The following is a 22,806-nucleotide window of genomic DNA, read 5'->3' as shown; positions in this document are numbered from 1 at the left end:
ATAATCTGAAACCTCTTTTTAGCTGTGCACACAGAATATTCCAGAATTAAAGATACCCCAAAGGAAGTCTCACTCTGTTCTCCCAAAGCCTGTGTCATCAGAGAAGATTGCTTCTCCTCTGTGCGGAGCACGTGACTGATGTTTTTTCCTGACTCCTCATTAGGCTGAGGGAGTCCATGTCAGAAATACGTCTGGAAGATATATTCGCCTTTTTCTCACACATAATAATAGAATACTTCCCTATCTCAACTTAAAAGCAAGAGAGGACGCACAAGTCTTGTGGGGTGTACTAGTTCCAACAAGCAGGTTACTTTATAACCCACCCCTAAGACTATGCCTCTATCATAGAGGAGTAATCAAAGGCCAAAGGATAACAACCTAAATAAATGCTCACCAGAGAGGACTGTTAAATTCTAGTGTATCCATCCAATGTAATTCCTGCAGCCACCCAGAAGAAGCAGGTGTAACTGTTCCAAACTACAGGAAGCCTAAACCGGAGAGTGGTTAAGCCGTGTTGACCGCAGAGGCAATTGGGCAACTTGAGAATTGGTGGTAGAGGTGGGAGACTTTGAGAATACATTCTTTTGTACCCTCTGGTTTTTGAAAATCGTGTGTATGTTTGTATTTGGGGATAGGAAGAAAATCACGAATTGGTACATCGAGTCACAGATAGATGGATAGATACGAAGACACAAAATATGAAAGGACAGCAGGTCCCATATTCCCAGCTGTACCTTTTATTTTTAAAGCCAACGCTTCGGTTTTTCACCCTCCCCCCAAATCCACCGTTTAGCTCCGTCTCATCAGCAGGAATCTGTTCCTCTGCTAGATAGTGGAGTCTCAAAACAGATCTTGCAATGCGCACACACTCAACCACACACATTTGCACACAGCCTCAAACACACGTTTTTAGATTTGAGGAGCTGGGAGGGGGGCAAGCTTGGCGATCTAAGCGAGACCTCCCACTGCTCTCCGGCGTCCGATCTACGCTTCCTCCCTGGCCAGCCTCCCTCCCCAGGCCCCAGCCCAGACCGGCCTCTCCGCCCGCTGCCGGCGCCGCCTCGGGGGCTGCTCCGTGACGTCAGGGCTGAGCGAAGGCGAGGGGGCGCCGCCTTCTGGACGCCCGCCCCTCCAGGACTTGCGGGCTCTCGCCGGCCCCTTAAAAGAGCGGGGCCTGCGCCAGCCGCGCCACACCGCGGGGCCCGAGGCATCTCCATCGCGCCTTCCCCTGCACTGCGCCTCCGCATCCTCTCCTCGCATCCTCTCCTCCGCATCTTCTCCTCCGCATCCTCTCCTCCGCAGGCCGGGCGAGCGGGACCATGCAGCCTGCGGTGCTTCTCAGCCTCCTGGGGGCCGCCGCGCTGGCCGGTGAGTGGAGGGCCCTTCAGCACCGCGGACAGCGCCGGGCTGGGCTAGCCGGCGGGGGAGTGGGAGGCTTCTCCTTTTTACTCCAGGGTCTTCATTTCTCTGCTTCCCCGGGTGTTTCTCTTAGCTCCCCACCCCCGCTACCGCCCCCATTTGACTAGGAAAAGGCCAGAGGGCCCCCTAGCCCAGCCAGGAGGGGCTCAGCCTACTCACACCCCAGTTTTCCTGCAGATAGGAAGGAAGGAAGCCTGCCGCACCTCCAAGGGAACCCCGCATTTTGCGCTCACTTGTGAGATGTCACGCTCTCCTACTGGTCTAGAGAGATACTGCTGTAATCTGATTCTGAATTTAATTGACTTTTTATAGCCAGGCGAACACAGAGAGAGGAAATATATGTGGTATATTAGTTGGCACCTGCATGACTTCTTTTATTATTAGTATATGAACATAAGGTAAAACTATGTGTGTATAAGAAAAACTCTTTGAAACATGCACATATATGTGTGTGTATGTGTGTTCCTGTATGTATGTGTACAGGTGTAATATTTTTCTGCAGTTGGTATTTCCATGTCTAGAGAGAGGCACTCTCACATTCAGATTAAGCCATTTTTAGATTATGAATGGAAACTACACTAGAGTTTTTGAGTTCTGTACTGCAAGAATATAACTAGATTATGAAAATAACCACGAAAGTACCTCTGGAGTTGTAAAACATTTTGTTTTTGTCAATTTGGGAGGATAATCATTTAAGTAGTAGATGTGGGACAGTTTATCACTCTGAATCTCAAAGAAATGATCTTGAATCATTTGAAATGACTTGAAAAGTGTGTGTGTGGTGTGTGTGTGTGTGTGTGTGTGTGTGTGTGTGTGTGTGTGTGTGTTCAAGGAAAGTCACTATGGGTATTCAAACTCTTGGGAAATAAGTATGGCCTACCAAACTAAACCAGGGGTTTTCTTTGGCTGTGTTAATAACCTGTAGGGAATTGGTTCCTTCGGGGATTGAGATTCCTAAAGAGAATTGACATGCCAAAGAGCCATATCCATATTGCTATCCATGAATATTAAGCTTTTATTGTCCACAATTTCCTGAATCAAAAATGTTGAGACAAAATGAAACCCAGTGGTCATTTATTTTATTATAAGCTATACACATTCAGAAATTTCTAAAGTTTTTGACATTTTTATAAAATATGAATAAATATTCTCAACTTAATTAAAGGAAAACAAACAAATAATTCAGAAAATTCTCTCTGGCCCAAATATTTTCAGAAAGAAATTGCTTTCAAAGCCTAATGCTACACTATATTATGTTATGTACCACAAAATTAGTGACATTGTGGGAACTATTAACAATGGTGGTAAAATACAAGTCTCTTATATAAGAGGATATTTTAATAAAGGTTCATGTGTTAATAGCAGCTCAAAGAGAGATATAATACTCTTTTAAACATGTTTTGAGCTATAATACACACATAATAAAATCCCTTTAAAGTGTATAACTCAGTGGCTTATGGTTATATTTACAGTCTGTGTCAGCATCACCTCTATCAAATTTCAGAACATTTTCATCATCTCAGAAACGTATCTCATACCCCCTAGCAACCATCTCCCCATTCTCTGCTCCCTCATCCCTGACAATGATACATGATAGCCCTCAAGTACAGTTTGTTATTTAGGAAAATCACAGGGCTGAGGAGAAACCTCAGGAAACCACCCGGTTCATTTTCTACTCTAAAGAGCTTCTAGAGCGAGATCCACAACCTTCTGTGATAGCTACTGTGTACTTTAAAAATAATATGCATGAAGTAGCCTCAGAGAGAGAGAGAGAGAGAGAGAGAGAGAGAGAGAGAGAGAGAGAGAATGGGAGAGAGAGAGAGAGAGAGGGAGGGAGGGCTCAGCGCGAGCACGAGCTGTTCTGTAATAACAAATGTAAGCTATAAGTTGTCTAAAATAATAAAAGAAACTCTCCCAACAAATCTGATAACTTAATATCTTGTAATACAAGTAGTTAATAAAACATCTATTCTACATTTGTGGATAAAAGAGGTATTAGCATAAAATTTCATTGTCAAAGAAGGTTTACTAAAGCTGGCTTTTTAAAAATTAATTAGCTAATTACTTTATTGTACTGGGGATTGAACCTAGGATAATTTTCTGCACCGAGTGTTTTCTACCGTGTTAGCAGGAGTGGACTCCAGAGTGAGCCAGATTTGTAGAGACAGGTCTAAATGTAAATGCTCTGAACTTCTCTAATGGAAAGGGTTCAGACAAAACAAAATAAAAATGAAAGATTAAAGAATCAAAGCAGCATTCAGAGAGGGAAAAATGGCACCGGAAAATGGAAAATCACCTGAAGCGTTTTCTCAGCAGATAATAGCGCTTCAGATGTTGTTTCTATGGAAGCAGAATCGCATGGAATTTGATGGTATAAGTGTAAAGCTTCCCTTTTCAGTGTCTCATAACCCATCCTCAGTTCGCATGTGGCACTCTGAGCTTGTTGTGGTACTAGGGCTCCATGGCTCCCATGTTCTTTACGGGGCTGAAGAGAAGTCGAGGAAGGAGAGACGCAACACTGCTGCCACGCGCAAGCAAACTTGCTTTAGACAAAGGTCTTGGGCAAAAACTATGGGAGCCCCAGATCTGTGCCCACTGGGGTAGGCAGAAGAGAAAATTAAAGTATCTTGGTTCAACTGAGATTTTGTTTGTCTTAAACATTTTTTTTTCCTGATCACTCTGGAGATTGAACCCAGTGATGTTCTATTTTTTTATTTGTTATTTTGAGACGGAGTCTTGCTAAATTGCTGAGGCTGGCCGCAAACCTGTGATCCTCCTGTCTCAGGCTCTCAGTACTGGGATTACAAGTGTGCACCTGGCTATTTGGCTTGTTTTTAACATTTTTTTTTTGTGTGTGTGATTCTGGGGATTGAATCCTACCTCTGAGCTACACCCCCAGCCTATTTTTATTTTATTTATTTACTTATTTTTGTGTGTGGTACTGGGGATGGATCCCAGGGGCATTCTACCTCTGAGCTACACCTCCAGCCCTATCTTTTTTTTTTTTTTTTTTGGTGGTACTGGAGTTCCTGGAAACCCTTCTACCTCTGTGCTACACTCCAAGACCTATTTTTTATACTTTTTATTTGGAGACAGGGTCTCAAGCCAGTGAGGCTGGCTTCGAACCTGCTTGATCCTCCTGTCTCCGTCTCCCAAGCGCGGGGATTACAAGCGTGCGTCACCACGCCCAGCACCAGCCCTATTTTTTATTCTTTATTTTGAAACAGGGTCTCACTGAGTTGCAAAGGGCCTCACTAAGTAGCTGAGGCTGGCTTTGAACCTGTGGGATCCTCTTGTCTCAGCCTCCCAAATGCTGGGATTACAAGCATGTGCTACTGTGCCCGGCTATTTTTATTTTTTTGAAACAGGGTCTTGCTAAGATGCTGAGAGTATTACTAAATTGCTGAGGCTGGCCTCAAGCCTGTGATCTTCCTGTCTCAGCCTCTTAAGTACTGGGATTATGGATATGAACTACTGCATTCAGTTTATTTTAAACTTTTAATCTATAATATATAGCAAACCGCGCAGATCACAAATACACAGCTTAATACATTTTTCACAAATTTAGGATACCTGTGTAACTAGCACCTGGTCAAAAATTGAAATATAGCTGGGCATGGTGGTGCATGCTTGTAATTCCAGTACTTGGGAGGCTGAGACAGGAGAATTGCAGATTTGAGGACAGGCACAGCAAGTAGTGAGAGTCTCATCAACCTAAAGAGACCCTGTTCCAAAATAAAAACAACATAGGGCTGGGGTGTAGCTCAGAGAAAAAAAAAACACCTGAGTTCAATCCTCAGTACCAAAAAAAAAAAAAAAAAAAAGGAACATTACCAAAATTCCAGAGGCCCCATTGTTGGTGGTTTGGATTTGATTTATATAGGATTTTATATAGTGTTCATTTCCACGGATGTGTGAGATATTGCTGGAGAAACAACTGTGTGCCATTTCTACGTATGCACATGCATGCATGTGCTAGTGGTGTGTGTGCACAGTGGGGCGATGGTGGCCGCTGCAGCGATTGTCCCCAACTCTACACTCTGCTTACGTCTCTCTCTGCCCCTCTCACCACGCAGTGTGGGGTGACTGGGGGAGTTCCGGTCTGCGCAGCTTCCCAAAATCAACTCATACCTTTTTGCCTTCTTTTTCTCCTTAAAGTTGTCAGCTCTGTGCCCGTGGATAACAGAAACCACAGTGAAGAAGTGGTAAGTTGAAAAGTCAGTCTAGAATCCCCACTTGGGTCCAGACTCTGGATCCTCCCACTCCCTATCCTACCAAACCCCACCCACAGACAGAGTCTCACAAGGCCGGGTGTTCACCCCTGAGAGAGTGGGGGCAAGGGAGGCCCCTGCACTGGGCGCCCCACGCCTCCTGGGGGGTTGGTGGTCCTGGGCATGGCTGTGGCGCCATGCCCTTTTCCTTTTGACCTATTCAGAAATGGGGGCTTATTTCCCTGCACGGGGTAACCACAGCTCAGTGCCTGCTTGCGTCCTGTGTAGATGCTCCGAGACTCATCTCAGTTCTGTAAACTCCCCACCTGCCCTGAGGGCCCTGCATCCGCACGGCTCTGGGTTGCCATCCCAGCCACACCGGCTTTGTCAACCTGCCTTTGTGTTTCCTCCCCAGGTGACCCGCTGCATCATCGAGGTCCTCTCCAATGCCCTGTCCAAGTCCAACATCCCCCCTGTCTCCCCCGAGTGCCGGCAGGTCTTGAAGAAGAGTAAGTGTCCTGCACTGCACGGGACGCTGAGTCCCTGCAGCGAAGCTTGCTGCTCCCCTCTCCACTTCACCCACAAATGAGCCTGCAGTAGGGAGGGTGTTGGCCGAGCAGACTAGAACCCGGGGGCAGAGATGTGACCTGGCGTCTCTCCTCTACTACTGGGTAGCCGTGTGGCCAGGGGGAGACCCCCTGCCTCTCTGGGCTTAGTTCCTGAAAGTGAAACGAGGAAGCTGAGCTTGAGGATGACCTTTGAGATGTCTGTAAGTTGGTCTCCTAGTTTGGATTCTTCAAATAGGCCTTCATTTGGACAAAGGGACGGCTTGCTTGTAATGAGATGAGGAGAGGGTTTGGGGAGCACGAGAAGACAAAAGGACAGAGTATAAAATTAAAGTTATTTTCCTTAGGCCGGGCGTGGTGGCGCACGCTTGTAATCCCAGCGCTTGGGAGGCGGAAACAGGAGGATCGCGTATGTTCGAAGCCAGCCTCTCTCGCTGGCTTAAGAGACCCTGTTTCCAAATAAAAAGAATGTAAAATAGGTCTGGGAGTGTAGCCCGGAGGTAGAAGGGTTTCCAGGAACCCCAGTACCACCAAAAAAAAAAAAAAAAAAAAAGCTATTTTCCTTTCTGCTCTCTTTTCTTTTATTTTTGAGGGTCTGGGTGTGGAACCCAGGGGCATTCGACCTCCGAGTTATACCCCCTGCCCTATTTTATTCTTCATTTTGAAACCGGGTCTCACTGAGTTGCAGAGGGCCTCACTAAGTAGCTGAGGCTGGGATTACAAGAGTGAGCCACCATGCCCGGCTGCTCTCTTTTCTTCTGACAGCGAGAAGTTAGAAGTTTAGAAGCCAGGAGTGGTGGTGCACCCTTGTAATCCCAGTGCTTCGGAGGCTGGGACAGAAAGGTCACAGGCTTGAGGCCAGCTTCAGCAACTTAGAAACCCTATTTCAAAATAAAAAAATGAAAAAAGGCTGAGGGTGTTACCCGGAGGTAGAATGCCCCTGGGTTCCATCCCCAGTACCAGAATAAAGAAATAAACAAAAAGTAAGTAAAGTAAAATTTTAAAAGAAAGGTAACTTGAAGATGTCTGGCCTGTTCACGTGACAGATTAGTTAAGAGGCTTTGGGGCAGAACTCATTGGAGTAGAAAGTACTGCCAGATGGTAGCAGAGGTCCCCTGTCTGAAGAATGGGAGAGTCTAGACTGGGATGCTTTCTCTGTGCTAAAGTGCTCCTGTGGGGAACGAAATTTGAATAGCAGTATCAGCAGCATGCATTGGGAGCTAACATTATGAGATGGATTTGACAAAACTGTACAGTCCCTTTCCATGCATGAAGTCAAACAGATTCAAACCCCAAAAGCACTGCTTTCTTCAACACCTGACCCTGCTTTTAAATTTTTTGTTTTTCTTTTCACCTTTAAAAGCTCTCATTGCAAAGCAATACTCTCTTGCTATTGCCGCACATGATTCTTCAGATATAAAATGTCTGGTAAAAACAAGCAATTGACCCAAAGAGTAACCTGGTTGACTCAATCTGTCTTGGGGGCATTGGGAACCATGGTATGTATATGTGGTGGGGGCACGGCTGAGCCATCAGACACCTACCCTCTGAGGGGCATACACATCTCAGTTCTCACCCTACTGTGGACAAATACAGACTCTCTTAGTAGATCTTGCAATTTTTTTTCAAAAGAAGTTACCATAATTTTTTTTTTTTTGTGTGTGTGTGTGTGTGTGTGTGTGTGGTACTAGGGATGGAACCCCGGGGCAGTCTACCTCCAACCTACACCCCCAGCCCTATTTTTTTATTCTTTATTTGGAAACAGGATCTCACTGAGTTGCAAAGGGCTTCACTAAGTAGCTGAGGCTGTCTTCAAACCTCAATCCTCCTATCTCAGCTTCCCAGATACTGGCATTACAAGTGTGCGCCACCATGCCCAGATCCAAGAAGTTACAATTTTTTTGTGTGTGTGTGGTACTGGGGGTGGAACCCAGAGGCTTTTCTACCTCCGGGCTATACTCCCAGACCTATTTTATATTTTTTATTTGGAAACAGGGTCTCACTAAGTTGCTGAGAGCCTCACTAAGTAGCTGAGGCTGGCTTTGAACCTGTGCGATCCTCCTGTCTCAGCCTCCAAAGTGCAGGGATTACAAGCGTGCGCCACCACGCCCGGCTTAAGAAGATACAATTTTGATTTTGCTTTTTGTGGTGGTGGAGATGAAACCCAGGGCCTTGCATATGTTGACAAGTGCTCCACCATGGAGCTACAACCCCACGCTAGCTAAAACTTTGACTTTTAAGCAACATCTCCTGTTATTTAGATATTATCTCTGATTTTTTTTTGGGGGGGGTACTGGAGATGGAACCCAGAGGGAATCTACCTATGAACTACACCCTCAGTTCTATTTTTTTTTTATTTTTTGGTGGTACTGGGGTTCCTGGAAACCCTTCTACCTCCGAGCTACACTCCCAGACCTATTTTATATTTTTATTTTTGAAAACAGGGTCTCTTAAGCCAGCATGGCTGGCTCCGAACCTGCGCGATCCTCCTGTCTCTGCCTCCCAAGCGTGGGGATTACAAGCGTGCGCCACCACGCCCGGCCCCAGTTCTACTTTGTATTCTTTATTTTGAAACAGGGTCTCACTGAATTGCAAAGGACCTAAATAGCTGAGGCTGTCCTCCAGTTGCGATCCTCCTGTCTCAGCCTCCCAAATGCTGGGATTATAAGTGTGTGCCACCACGCCCGGCTGAATTTGAATTTACCAAAAATGCTGTTTAGGCCAAACAGGACTCTGCCCCCCCCCGCCCCATTTGCAGCCTCTCTCCTTTTCTAGTCTTTTCTCTCTTGGCAATAAGCTGATCGGGAGACTGGTGGAGCTTTGGCCATCTGGACGGATAAATCCCTTCTCCAGCCTTGTGCCATCCAGGCCCAGCCTCCTCTCCGGCTTTCTTCCGCATGTCTCTGAGTCAGCATATGCTCACTGAGCAAAGGGACATTTGGGGAGAAGGGAAGAATCATTTTATGGCCTGAAGAGACTTCCAGGAATGTGTAGTCCAATTTCCTAACAAGTGCAAAGTCTGTTTCTTTTCTTTTCTTTTCTTTTCTTTTCTTTTCTTTTCTTTTCTTTTCTTTTTTTTTGTACTGGGTCTTTGACGAGGGTCCGGCTGGTCTTTACAGCATGACGAGGAGGCAAGGGGCATTTTTCCCTTTTAACTTGAAAGTGAGGGCGAGCGCCGCATGGACAGTGATTGTGCTGCTTCACCCCAGCCTTTTCTCAATCTCACCTGCGGGAGCTTAAAGCTAAATTTAGGAAGAAGTGCTAAGCCGAAGGCACAAGCTGAGACAGGCGGCTAACTTTAACTGGGGAAAAATAAAAATACTTCTATCCCTGACACTTAAGACTCCTCTTGCCGGGCGTGGTGGCGCACGCTTGTAATCCCCGCGCTTGGGAGGCGGAGACAGGAGGATGGCGCAGGTTCGAAGCCAGCCGCGCTGGCGTAAGAGACCCTGTTTCAAAAATATAAAATAGGTCTGGGAGTGTGGCCCGGAGGAAGAAGGGCTTCCAGGAACCCCAGTACCACCAAAAAAAAAAAAAAGACTCCTCTACACACACACACACACACACACGCACACACACGCACACGCACACGCACACGCACACACAGAGGCAATAGGAAAGTGACCACATGGCCTCTGCCCCTGGAGCCTGAGCCAGATCGGCTGGCCTTCAGCTGACGCTCAGATGACATCCTCACCGGCCTGCTCTAGTTAACCCGGGTGCTGTAACACACCCCATAGCCTGCGTGGCTTAAATAACCAAGTCCCTTGCAGAGGCTGGCGAGGGCCCACTTCCGGCCTTGTGGACAGCCACCTCCTCACTGTAACCTCCCGTGGGGAAGAGAGGTCGTCTCATGTTTCTTCTAGTAGGGCACCCATTGCCTGGTGTGGTAGCGTACGCTAGCAATCCCAGTACTTGGGAAGCTGAGACAGGGGGATCGCAGGTTCGAGGCCAGCCTCAGCTACTTAGCTCATTGAGACCCTGTTTCAAAATAAAGGATAAAAAATAGAGCTGGGGATGTAGCTCAAAGGTAGAATGCCCCTGGGTTTGGTCCCCGGTGCTGCAAAAAAATTAATTAATTAATTAATTAAATATAAGAGCATCAATTCCATCATGAGCATTTCAGTCTCATGACTTAAAGTGCTGTCCAAAGGCCTCGCCTCCTAAGAGGACCACGCCGGAGATTAGGATTTCAGCTTATGGATCTTGAAGGGAGGGACACAAATACTCAGTCAACAGGACCACCCAGAGCCTCCCTGCTCTCCTGTGCCCGCCTGGCTAGCCCTGCCCCAATGCTGGGCACCACCCTCACTGGCTCTGGAAGGGCAAAGGGACTGGGAACAGATGGGCCAGCCCTCAGGCGTCTGGGTGTGGCAGGTAGGGACATTCCTGTTCCATCATCAACATGAGGATATTATCAATATGACAGACCAAGCTTTAAATAAAAGATACAAACAGCTCACTGTTTCTTGGACATTTTTATATAATAGATCATTGTTTTTATTCTTTCGGAAAAGAGTGTCCAAAATGACTTATCTGTGCTATTCGATAGAAATGTACTGCGGTCCACAAATGTAATTTCAAATTTTCTAGTAGCCACATCTAGGAAGTAAGACAGGTGAAATTAATTTCAATAACATATTTTATTTTGATCCAATACATAATTTTTATATATACAACCTATTTGTAATATACTAACACATCTGAAATATTATTTCAACATATAATCAATATAAAAATTTTTTTAGATATTTTAGATTTTTTTGTGTGCGAAGCATTGGAAATATGGTGTGTATCTTACATGCATAGTATGTCTTGGCTTGGACCAGCCACAGTTTAAGTATTCCAAAACCACAAGGGTTAGTGGCTCCCACAATCCGAGTGTTGATGTAGACTCAGCGTTGACAGTGGTCTTGGCACCAGGCGTTCTATTTGAACTTAATAAGATAAGCCGAAAGCCAAGGCCTCCCCATTAAAAACTGAAACTGGTACCTGTGTAACTCTTTTCATGGGTTACCACTGAGGGAAGGAGGACTTAATAGAGGAACTAATAATATTTGGAAAAGATAGAACAGCAGAACACCAGTTACGCCATGTATTTGCTGACGTACAAAACACAAAGACAGCTCAGTCTACGGAAGATGATTCTCAGCATCTAAAAAAACGTGGAGTAGATGGGACCTGGGTAATGGAAGAAAGGGTCCTTTCTTTTTCTTTTTTTATGTGGTACTGGGGGTTGAACCCAGGGGCCTTTCTACTTCCGGGCTATACTCCCAGACCTATTTTATACTTTATTTGGAAACAGTCTCACCAAGTTGCTGAGAGCCTCACTAAGTAGCTGAGGCTGGCTTCGAACCTGTGCGATCCTCCTGTCTCAGCCTCCCAAGCACTGGGATTACAAGCGTGCGCCACCAAGCCCGGCTAGAAAGGGTCCTTTCTATGACTCATTTTCTCAGGGAAGAAATGTAGGTACTTTTTTTTTTTTTTTTCGGTACTGGGGATGGAACCCAGGGGCATTCCACCTCTGAGCTACATCCCTAGCCCTATTTATTTTATTTTTATTTTTTGGTTGTACTGGGGTTCCTGGAAGCCCTTCTACTGCCGGGCTACACTCCCAGACCTATTTTTAAAAATATTTTTATTTGGAAACAGGATCTCCTAAGCCAGCAAGCACGTCTGGCTTCGAACCTGCAGGATCCTCCTGTCTCTGCCTCCCAAGCGCGGGGATTACAAACGCGCGCCACCACGCCCGGCCCTAGCCCTATTTTTTATTTTTTATTTTTTATTTTGAAACAGTCTCACTGGGTTGCAAAGGGCCTCACTAAGTAGCTGAGGCTGTCTGCGAACTGTGATCCTCCTGTCTCAGCCTCCGGAATGCTGGGATTACAAGCGTGCGCCACCACGCCGGGCTTGAAATGTATGTACTTCTTATCACCAGTTACAGTCATTTGTTGCTTAGTGATGACCTCTCTTCTGTGAAATATGTAGTCAGGCTATTTTGTTGGTATGCAAATGTGGAGTGTGTTTACACATACTAAGATGGCTGTGCCATCGCTGGGTGATGTGATCTCGGGGGACCACCATCGTATGTACGGTCCATTGTTGAAGCATCTTATGCAGCACTTAGCTGTACTGAGTTAACTTGTCATTTACTGGTAGGTTGATCTACAAGGTTGATTGAATGATAAAGTCTGATAAAAATAATTACATTTGAATCCTCCTTTGAATTGTGTTACTTCCTGTTTGGGCTACTTTATTTAACTGGAATTTATTTATTTATTTATTTATTTATTTATTTATTTATTTATTTATTTATTGTTGGTACTGGGGTTCCTGGAAGCCCTTCTACCTCCAGGCTATACTCCCAGACCTATTTTTACATTTTTATTTGGAAACAGGGTCTCCTAAGCCAGCGCGCGCGGCTGGCTTCAAACCTGCGTGATCCTCCTGTCTCTGCCTCCCAAGCGCGGGGATTACAAGTGTGCGCCACCACGCCCGGCTATTTATTTATTTTATTATTATTATTATTATTATTATTATTATTATTATTATTATTTTGGTGGTACTGGGGTTCCTGGAAGCCCTTCTACCTCCGGGCTACACTCCCAGACCTATTTTTACATTTTTATTTGGAAACAGGGTCTCCTAAGCCAGCGCGTGCATCTGGCTTCCAACCTGCGTGATCCTCCTGTCTCCGCCTCCCAAGCGCAGGGATGACAAGCGTGCGCCACCACGCCCGGCTATTTATTATTATTATTATTATTATTATTATTATTATTATTATTATTATTATTTTGGTGGTACTGGGGTTCCTGGAAGCCCTTCTACCTCCAGGCTACACTCCCAGACCTATTTTATATTTTTATTTGGAAACAGGGACTCTTAAGCCAGCGCAGCTGGCTTCGAACCTGCGCGATCCTCCTGTCTCTGCCTCCCAAGTTCTGGGATTACAAGCGTGCGCCACCACGCCCGGCCCTAACTGGATTTTAGTTATAGCTAACTTTTTCACTCTACTTAGAGTAAATACGGAAAGAATGATCCCAAATTCCACCACTCTCAGTATTAGTGTCCTCCGTATTTGTAAAAAGAGGAGGTTGGACTGAATGAATTCTAAGGCTTCTTCTGGTATTAAATTCTACTATTTCATAAATCTGCATCTGGATTACAGTATGCTCATTAATAGTCCTAATGGAGGATGCTGGTTGGATATTATGAAAACTTAAAAATGGAGTGTATTAGTAGATTTAAACGCAGCCAAGGAGCTTTCAAAGAAAAAGGAATCCAAGTACATCTTGATTAACTAAAATAATTATCTAAGTAATTTTCAGGGTCCTCAAGATCTGTAGTGATTACCAAGACCTGTGATGCTTGTTGAACCACCAGCATTTTCTCAAGTTATCTTACTCTTATTTTGTCTCTCCATAGGTGGAAAAGAGGTCAAAGACGAAGAGAAAAGTGAAAATGAAAACAAGAAATTTGAAGTCAGATTGTTAAGAGACCCCGGGGATGCCCCGGAGGCGCACAGGCCCTCCAGTGGGGAGCAAGCGGGTACCCCAGGGAAGGCGGTCACCGAAGGCCCCTCGAAGGCAGACACAGAGAAGTGGGCAGAGGGAGGTGGACACAGCCGAGAGCGAGCAGACCAGCCCCAGGGGAGCCCCCGGCCCTCTGACAGCCAAGGCTCCAGAGAAGCAAAGGCCCGCCATTCGGAGAAGAGCGAGGGGGACCACAGCGAGGAAGGAGAGAGAGAGAACTATCCCGACGAGGAGCGCGGGGAGGATGCCGGTGAAGAGAGACACCCCGAAGAGCCGGGGGAGACAGAGAACGCCTTGCCCAGCAAAAGAAACCAGGCCGGCCATGTGAACAAAGAGGCGCTGGTGGCCAGATCGGATATGCACTCCGCTGGGCGCTCTGAGGAAGAGACGCACAGCAGGGAGAGCAGCCGGGAGAGTGCAGAGGAGCCCGGGAGCCCGGAGACGCCCCCTCCAGGGTCTCAAAGCCGACCCCAGAGCCGGGCAGACTCTGAGGAGAGCGAGGAAGACGCCACCTCGGAGGTGGCCAAGCGGCGCTCGAGGCCCAGGCACCACCACGGGAGGAGCAGGCCTGACAGGGCCTCGCTCGGAGGGAGTCCTCCCTCTCAGGAGGAGAGGCAATCCGCCCTCGAGAAACCTGAGGAAGACAGTGTGGAAAGTGTGGAGGAGAAGAGGGACCACCATTCAGCCCGCTACAGGCCTTCAGAGAAAGAACCCGAATATGAGGAAGAAGTCAGGAGTTATCCCGGCGTCCAGGGGCCCGAGGACCTGGACCGGGGGCAGCCCGGGGGCAGAGGAAGTGAGTTCAGGCCTCCAAGGCCTCACAGCGAGGAGAGCCAGGAGGAGGAGGGCAAGGGAAAGCGCCCCAACTCAGAACTTGAGCAAATGGCGCACGGCTATGGGGAAGAAAGCAAGGAAGAGAGGGGCTGGGAGAGGGGGAAGGGAGACCACCTTCGAGCCAGGGGAGGGGAGCAGGGAGCCCACTCAACTCCTGACACCAGAGGAGAGAAAAGGTTCCTGGGTGAAGGCTATCACCGTGCTCAAGAAGGCCAGGTGGATAAGGGGAAGGGGTACCCGCAAGGCGTCCAAGAGCAGGAGAGAAGTTACCTCAACTACGACGAGGAAGGAGCCCAAGGACAGTGGCCACAGGAGGACCTGCAGGACCCTGAAGAAACCAGGGAGGAGGCCAGGCTTCAAGACAGGCAGTATGTCCCCCCTCACACCACTGAAAAGAGGAAAAGACTAGGGGTGCTGTTTGACCCATACTATGACCCTGCCCAGTGGAAGAGGAGCCATTTTGAGAGAAAAGACAACGTGGATGACAATTTTCTCGAGGAGGAAGCGGACAACGGGCTGACCTTAAGTGAGAGGGATTTCTTCCCCGAATACAGCTATGACTGGTGGGAAAAGAAGCCCTTCTCAGAGGATGTGAATTGGGGGTACGAGAAGAGGAGCTTCGCCCGGGCCCCCAAGCTGGACCTGAAACGGCAGTATGACAGAGTGGCTGAGCTGGACCAGCTCCTGCACTTCAGGAAGAAGTCAGCCGAGTTCCCCGACTTTTATGACTCTGAGGATCAGATGGGCACACGCCAGGAGGCAGAAAACGACGGGGGCAGGGACGACCAGAGAGTTCTCACAGAGGAAGAGGTACTTGTTTAAAAGTAACTGGGGATGTTTTCTTCGACACCTTCCCATAGCAATAGGGAGAGGCTGGTGGGAATTCTCACTACTCCAAGAGCAGCCCTGTAGCCCAGTGGAGACCACCTCTGAGGTTAATTTCCTTCCACCATCCAGTTATGGTCCACTTGCCTGCCCACCTCTCTCTATTGCCGTGTTTATCACCTTGTCTGCTCACCGGAATCACCTGGAGGGCTTGGAAAATCACCAAATCGGAAATCCACCCTCAGACATTCTGTCTAATTGATACTGGGTACTACCCGGGGCATCAGGATTTTATTTTTTTCATCTTAAGTGATGCTTGTGTTCAACAAGGGTTGACAACCAGTCTTATGATGTGTCCTTGGACAAAATTAGTCGCTTTGGTCTGTCTTTAATGGTTCATGGCCTTCTACAATAGAAATTTGTATCTGGGAGAGGTAACGTTATTGGAGTTACACTTACCCAAACGATGTTCTTTTCCTAATATCTATTCTATTGTTTGGTGCTTCTCAAACTGAAATGTACGCCAGAATCAGGGGCATTTCTCACCCCTGGGTCCCATTCAGTCAGTTTCGGGTGGGATCCAAGAATCCACATTTCTGCCAAGTTCTTTAGGGATGCTGAGGAAAGTGCGCGCGCACACGCACCCTTGGGGATTGAACCCAGGGGCATTCTACCGTCGAGCTGTACCCCGGCAGTATTTTATTTAATTTTTTTATTTGGAAGCATGGTTTCACTAAGTTGCTGAGAGCCTCGCTACATTGCTGAGGCTGGTCTCAAACCTGGGATCCTCCCAACTCAGCCTCCTAAGTACTAAAATTACAGGCATCGACCAACACGCCCCGCTGGTACTGAGGATTCTGATACTAGTGGTCAAGGGATTCGTAAGAACCACTTGCGTAGCCAGTAGCATCCCTAAAATTCCCCTTTCTGTTCATTCTCTCTCAAATCAGACTCCCAAAGTTGCTATATTACTCCCCTCCCCTTAGGGGGACCCTTCTAGGGGAGGGCAGTAGTAGCTTCATGTGCGATTGGGAGCACTGAATAAGAGGGCAATGGCAAGACCCAGCAGGTGCTAAGTCTTCATTTCTGTAAATGGCGGTAAGCCAAGAAGTTTGGAAATTTATGAACTATAGCAATATAAAGTAATCTGAAATATCACATCTCTACTTTTTTGTATTTTTCAGGAAAAGGAGCTTGAAAACTTAGCTGCGATGGATCTGGAGCTACAGAAAATAGCTGAGAAGTTCAGTCAGAGGGGCTGATGGTGACCGGCACCAGGGGCAGGTTTAAGAACACTTCATTCACATTACTGATTTCCCACCACTTCTCTGAAAGACACCATCCATCTACCCAAAGGCAGAAAGTAGAGTTTATCATTCACTAAATGTTTGGCACAATGGAAATGTCTTTGACGTTTGCCAGAATGCGATTGAAAATACGAATAGCATGACCTGTAGCGTATTCTTCCTTGCAAAATAGATGTATTAACTTGCTTGTGACAATGGGTGTGCTGCTGTCTATGGAAATATGCTTGTCTCAGTTTAAAATAATAAATCACTCACCTGAGACCCAAATCTTCATGTTCTCATAGCAAAATGTGAGTTTCAAATTCATTTCTTTTCTTTTCTTTTTTTGGTGGTACTGGGGATGAAACCCAGGGGCCTTTTACCTCCGGGCTACACTCTCAGACCTATTTTATATTTTATTTGGAAACAGGGTCTCTTAAGGCAGCTGAGGCTGGCTCCCAACCTGCGCGATCCTCCTGTCTCAGCCTCCCAAGCGCGGGGTTTACGAGCGTGCGCCACCACGCCTGGCTTCAAATTCATTTCTGTGTGTGTGTGCGCGCGCGTGCGTTTACTGGAAATTGAACTCAGGGGCATTCTACCACCGAGCTATACTCCCAGTCCTTTTATTTATTTTATTTTATTTTATTTTATTTTATTTTTTGTGGTACTGGAAATTGAACCCAAGGGCATTCTACCTCTGAGCTAATCTCAAGCCTTATTTTTGTATTCTTTATTTTGAAACAGGGTCTCACTAAGTTGTGGAGGGCCTCACCAAGTAGCCAAGACTGGCTTTGAACCTGTGATCCTTCTGTCTCAGCCTCCCAAGTACTGGGATTACAAGTGTGTGCCACCACACCTGGCTATCCCAGCCCTTTTAATTAATTAAATTTTTAAAAAGAATTAAAAAAATTTTTTTGAGACAGGCTCTCACCAAGTTATCCAGGCTGGCTCACATGTGATCCTCCTGTCTCAACCTCCCAAGTACTGGGATTACAGATGTGTGCCACCATGCCCAGTTTCAAATTCATTATTATTATTTTTTGTGTGGTACTGGGGGTGGAACCTAGGGGCTTTCTATCTCTGGGCTATACTTTCAGACCTATTTTATACTTTATTTGGACACAGGGTCTCACTAAGTTGCTGAGAGCCTCGCTAAGTAGCTGAGGCTGGCTTCGAACCTGTGCGATCCTCCTGTCTCAGCCTCCCAAGCGTGCGGATTACAAGCATGTGCCACCATGCCCGGCTCAAATTCATTATTTTTTAAATAGCAGAATGTATATATTTAAAATGGACAAAACAATTAGTATCATTTACATTATCTTTTTTGTGTGTGGCAGTACTGGGGTTGTAACCCACGGGCATTCTACCTCCGAGCTATGCCCCAGCCCTATTTTTTATTCTTTATTTTGAAACATGGCTCACTGAGTTGCAAAGGGCCTCACTAAGTAGCTGAGGCTGTCCCTGAACCCAGATCCTCCTGTCTCAGCTTCCAGGATGCTGGGATTGCAAGTGAGGGCCACCATGCCCAGCCATTTACAGTATCTTATGAGAAGTTGTGTTTCAATAGGAGCTTTCTTCCCAGTACTTTTTTTTTTTGGTGGTACTGGGGTTCCTGGAAGCCCTTCTACCTCCGGGCTACACTCCCAGACCTATTTTATTTTTGGAAACAGGGTCTCTTAAGCCAGCGCTTAAGAACCTGTACGATCCTCCAGTCTCTGCCTCCCAAGCGCGGGGATTACAAGCGTGGGCCACCACGCCCGGCTCTTCCCAGTACTTCTACCAGGCAAATCTAGAAAAGTTGCTGCTGTCGAGATGAAGATTGCTTAAGGCTGTCAGTTCTGCACTGTCCCGGAGGCTGGGGCAGCTTCTGGGTTCATCATTTAGTGACAAATCTCTTGCAGAACAACTTGTGGCTGGCTGGATTCTGCTCACATGGATATGGCGTTTGGGTCCATTGCGCCATTAGAGCTATTAACTCCTATTAACTAGCTATTCATGTTTGTTACAAACCTTACAAAGGTTGGGATATTTCTGGGTATTTAGGCCCATATTCAATTTTAGGGCTGTATATTAAGTTGTTTTAAGTCGGCCAAGTCCGTCGCTCCATCATGGCTGGTCTGATTTCTACCCAGCCAGAAGACAGAGCTCTGACTCTGTGACTAAGTAGCTGTGTGGCTTTGAGCAAGTTACTTCCTCTCTAAATCTTAAGATCCTCAGTAAAGTAAAGACATCCATCTTGTTGAGTCATGACAAGGATCAAAGCAGTGTGTGAAAAACTCAGCATAGTCCCTGGTACGTGCGCACGGCACGGCAAGTGTCAGCTGCTGCTGTTGCTAACCCTGCAGCTTCTTACTGCAAGACAGGCAGGCAGTTTCCCTTTTCCCTCTGTCACCTGTCATTTCGTTCACGCCCCGTGGCAGCTTTGCTTGGTTATTTTTACTGTTTTTCTGTTTTCTGGGAGGTGGCAAAATGACTGGGGAACTTAGCTGGGAGGCCCTGCCCTGCACCTGGGCTAAGACAAGAATTGCTGTGCAGCTGGACGTGGTGGTGCACGCCTGTGAACCTGGTACTTGGGAGGCTGAGGCAGGAGGTTCACAGGTTCAAGGATAGCTTCAGCGACTTAGTGAGGCTCTCAGCAACCTAGCGAGACACTGTTTCCAAATAAAAAAATAAAATAAGGAGCCGGGCGTGGTGGTGCACGCTCGTCATCCCCGCGCTTGGGAGGCAGAGACAGGAGGATCGCGCAGGTTCGAAGCCAGCCGCGCGCGCTGGCTTAGGAGACCCTGTTTCCAAATAAAAATGTCAAAATAGGTCTGGGAGTGTAGCCCGGAGGTAGAAGGGCTTCCAGGAACCCCAGTACCACCAAAATAAATAAATAAATAAATAAATAAATAAATAAATAAATAAATAAAAATAAAATAAGGGTCTGGATGTTGCTTGGAGGTAAAATGTCCCTGGGGTAATCCCAGCATCTGGGAGGCTGAGACAGGAGGATCCTGGTTCACAGACAGCCTCAGCTATATCATGAGGCCCTTTGCAACTCAGTGAGACCCTGTTTCAAAATAAAAATAAAGAATAAAAAATAGGGCTTGGGGTGTAGCTTGGAGGTTGAATGCATCAGAGGAGAGAAAGCAAAGCACTGCAGTGTACCAAAGGCCAGTGAGGTCTGTCTTCCCCCCACGTACACACTGATGCCATCATGTACAGCTTAGCAACACGCACACATTCTGAGAATGTGTCCCTAGGTGATGTCCTCATGTTAACATCAGGGACTGTGTTTGCACAAACCCAGATGGTGTGGCCCACTATACACCTAGGTTATAAGGTGTGTGTGTGTGTGTGTGTGTGTGTGTGTGTGTGTGTACACACATACATGTGCACACCCCTAAAACAGCTTATTGTTCCTAGGGCCATGATGAACAATGCAATATGAGATTAAATCAAGGACAAGAGCAAATAATGCAATTAAGAGGCACAGTGAACACATGACGTGCGAGGCCGCTGCATCCGGACGTGGCGTACTGTTTTGTTTTGTTTTGTTTTTTCTCTTTTTGGTACTAGGGATTGAACTGGGGGGCATTTTACCTTCATGCTACATCCCCAGCCCTGGTTTATTATTTATTTTGAAACAGCACCTCACTAAATTGCAGAGGACCTCACTAAGTAGCTGAGGTTGGCCATGAACCTGTGATCCTCCTGTCTCAGCCTCCCAAGTACTGGAATTACAAGCGTGCACCACCATGCCGGGCTAGCAAACTCTTTCTTATAGTAATTATTTTAGGTGTCTGAGGCCACACAATCTCTAGCACGACTGTGTAGCTCTATCATAGCACAAGACCAGTGGGATTATGTTCTGTTAAAACTTCATTTAGGAGCCTGGCATGGTGGTGCCTGTGATACGTGGTACACACCTGGGATCCCGTTTCTTGGGAGTCTGAGACAGGAGGATCATGGGTTCAAGGCCAGCCTCAGCAAATTAGTGAGACTCTATTTCAAAAGAAGAAATTAAGCTGGGCGTGGTGGCGTATGCTTGTAATCCCAGTACTTGGGAGGCTGCGACAGAATGGCAGGTTCAAAGTCAGTCTAGGCAATGAAGCAAGGCTCTCAGAAACCTAAGGAGACCCTGTTCCCAAAAAAATAATAAATCTGGCTGGGGAAGGTAGCTTGGAGGTAAAATGCCTCGAGTCAATCTCTAGTGCCATAAATAAAATCAATAAACAAAAAGGGGTGCAGGTGTATTCAGTACATGGTGACGTGTGATTGTAATCCCAGCATTCGGGAGGTTGAGGATCGCGTTTCACGGACAGCCTCAGCTTGGGTCTGGGTTCCATCCCCAGACCTGGGGGGGGGGGGAGAATGTACTGTGGGTGTTGCTCTTTTTATATCATGTAATTTTTTTTGTTTTTTGTGGGTCAGGGGATGGAACCCAGGGGCATTTGACCACCAAGCTACACCCTCTTCCCTATTTTTTATTCTTTATTTTGAAACCGGGTCTCACTGAGTTGCAGAGGGCCTCACTAAGTAGCTGAGGCTGTCCGCGAACTGCGATCTTCTGGTTTCAGCCTCCGGAATGCTGGGTTTACAAATGTGCACCACCATGCCCGGCTTGTATTTCATGTAGTTTTTACTTGTCACAAAATAATTCTTTTCTAAAGCTTTTCCTCTAGCCACTTAATTGTTGTTGGTGGTACTGGAAATTGAACCCAGGGGCATTCGACCTCTAAGCTACACCTCCCTAGACCTATTTTAATTGGAAACAGAGGTCTCCGAAGGTTGATGACAGTCTCACTACTTGCTGAGGATGTTCTTAAACCTGTGATCCTCCTGCCTCAGCCTCCCAAGTACTGGGATTATAGGCATATGCTATAGTGCCTGGTTTTATTTTTTTATTTTGAAATAAGAATCTCACTGCTTACTGAGGCTGTCTTCGAATCTGTGATCTCCTGTCTTAGCCTTCCAAGTACTGGGATTACAGGTGTGTACCACCATAATCGGCTGGAAAAAAACATTTCTAACTTGCAGGCATATCAAGAAAAACAAAACAAGCCAGGCATGGTAGTGCATGCTTGTAATCCCAGCATTTAGGAGGCAGAGACAGGAGGACCATGGTTCGTGGACAGCCTCTACTACTTAAATGAGGCCTCTTGCAATTCAGTGAGACCCTGTTTCAAAATAAAAAAATAATAAAAAAATAGGGCTGGGGGTGTAGCTCGGAGGTAGAATGCCCCCGGTTCCATTCCCAGGACCCCCCCCCCAAAAAAAAAAAAAAAAAAAAACCCAACAACCTGGCAGTAAGCCAGAGCCGGCCTGTGGCCTGTGGTTTGCTGACCTCTGTTTGAAATCAGTCGTATTCTTACTTTTCCAGCTTTTGTCCTTGAGTCTCCCCTTGCACAGCTCTACTGTGCTTCATCTGAATGTGTCTCCTTGGGGCCACTCACAAATGATGCGACGCCATGGGGAGTCACTTTTCCCTGTGAGTCTCTGGGGAAAAGAAAGCAGAGCCCCCGCTCGCCCTCCACCCTCTGGATTCACGTCTCCATTGAAGGTTCTTGGTTTGGAATGGTAACAGCAAGTGTGCCAAGCACCAAACAGATTGAGCCCAGCCACATTTCAAAACAAAATCTCTAGCGCCTTCTTACCTATGGGAAAATAAAATGTCAAACTCTTCCAGGCCTGCCCTTCTCTCCCTCCTTCCCTTCTTGTGGTACCAGGGATTGAACCCAGGGACGTTCTGCCTCCGAGCTCCACTCCCAGTCCTATTTTATTTTGAAGCGGTCTCACTAGGTGGATGAGAGTCTTGCTATTTGCTGAAGTGTCTTTGAACCTGTGATCCTCCTGCCTCTGCCTGTCAAGGACAGAACTACCGGGGTGCACCATCATGGCCAGCTTCTTGCAACATTTTCAACCAGTCTTTAAAACCAAGTGCAAACACTCTTAGCATTTTCAGTTTCACACATTATTAAAGATTCTCTTCTTAAGCTTTTCCATACAACCAATGAAAGACTACCCAGTGAGATTTGCTTAATTCAATTTTAGTGTACCTACTAGGCTAAAAATACCCATTCGTGCTAACCATAGCACATTGCCAAGTACCAAGTACCACAAAGTCCAATGGAGAAATAGGGTGGATGTC

At 46.6% G+C, this 22,806-nt stretch overlaps 1 protein-coding gene across 1 annotated transcript; it reads left to right on the top strand.

The window, feature by feature from the left end:
- Positions 1-1,319: 1,319 nt before the first annotated feature.
- Positions 1,320-16,649, top strand: CHGB (chromogranin B; the record flags this gene model as incomplete). Its single annotated transcript, XM_080716712.1, has 5 exons — positions 1,320-1,368; positions 5,578-5,624; positions 6,046-6,139; positions 13,622-15,372; positions 16,572-16,649. 5 exons carry the CDS (start codon positions 1,320-1,322, stop codon positions 16,647-16,649), a joined length of 2,019 nt encoding a protein of 672 aa, XP_080572838.1.
- Positions 16,650-22,806: the final 6,157 nt, after the last annotated feature.

Source organism: Muscardinus avellanarius, assembly GCF_963383645.1.
Source record: "Muscardinus avellanarius genome assembly, chromosome: 19".
NCBI lineage: Eukaryota > Metazoa > Chordata > Mammalia > Rodentia > Gliridae > Muscardinus > Muscardinus avellanarius.
The sequence above is the reverse complement of the archived record's forward strand: the minus strand, read 5'-3'. Positions and strand labels throughout refer to the sequence as shown.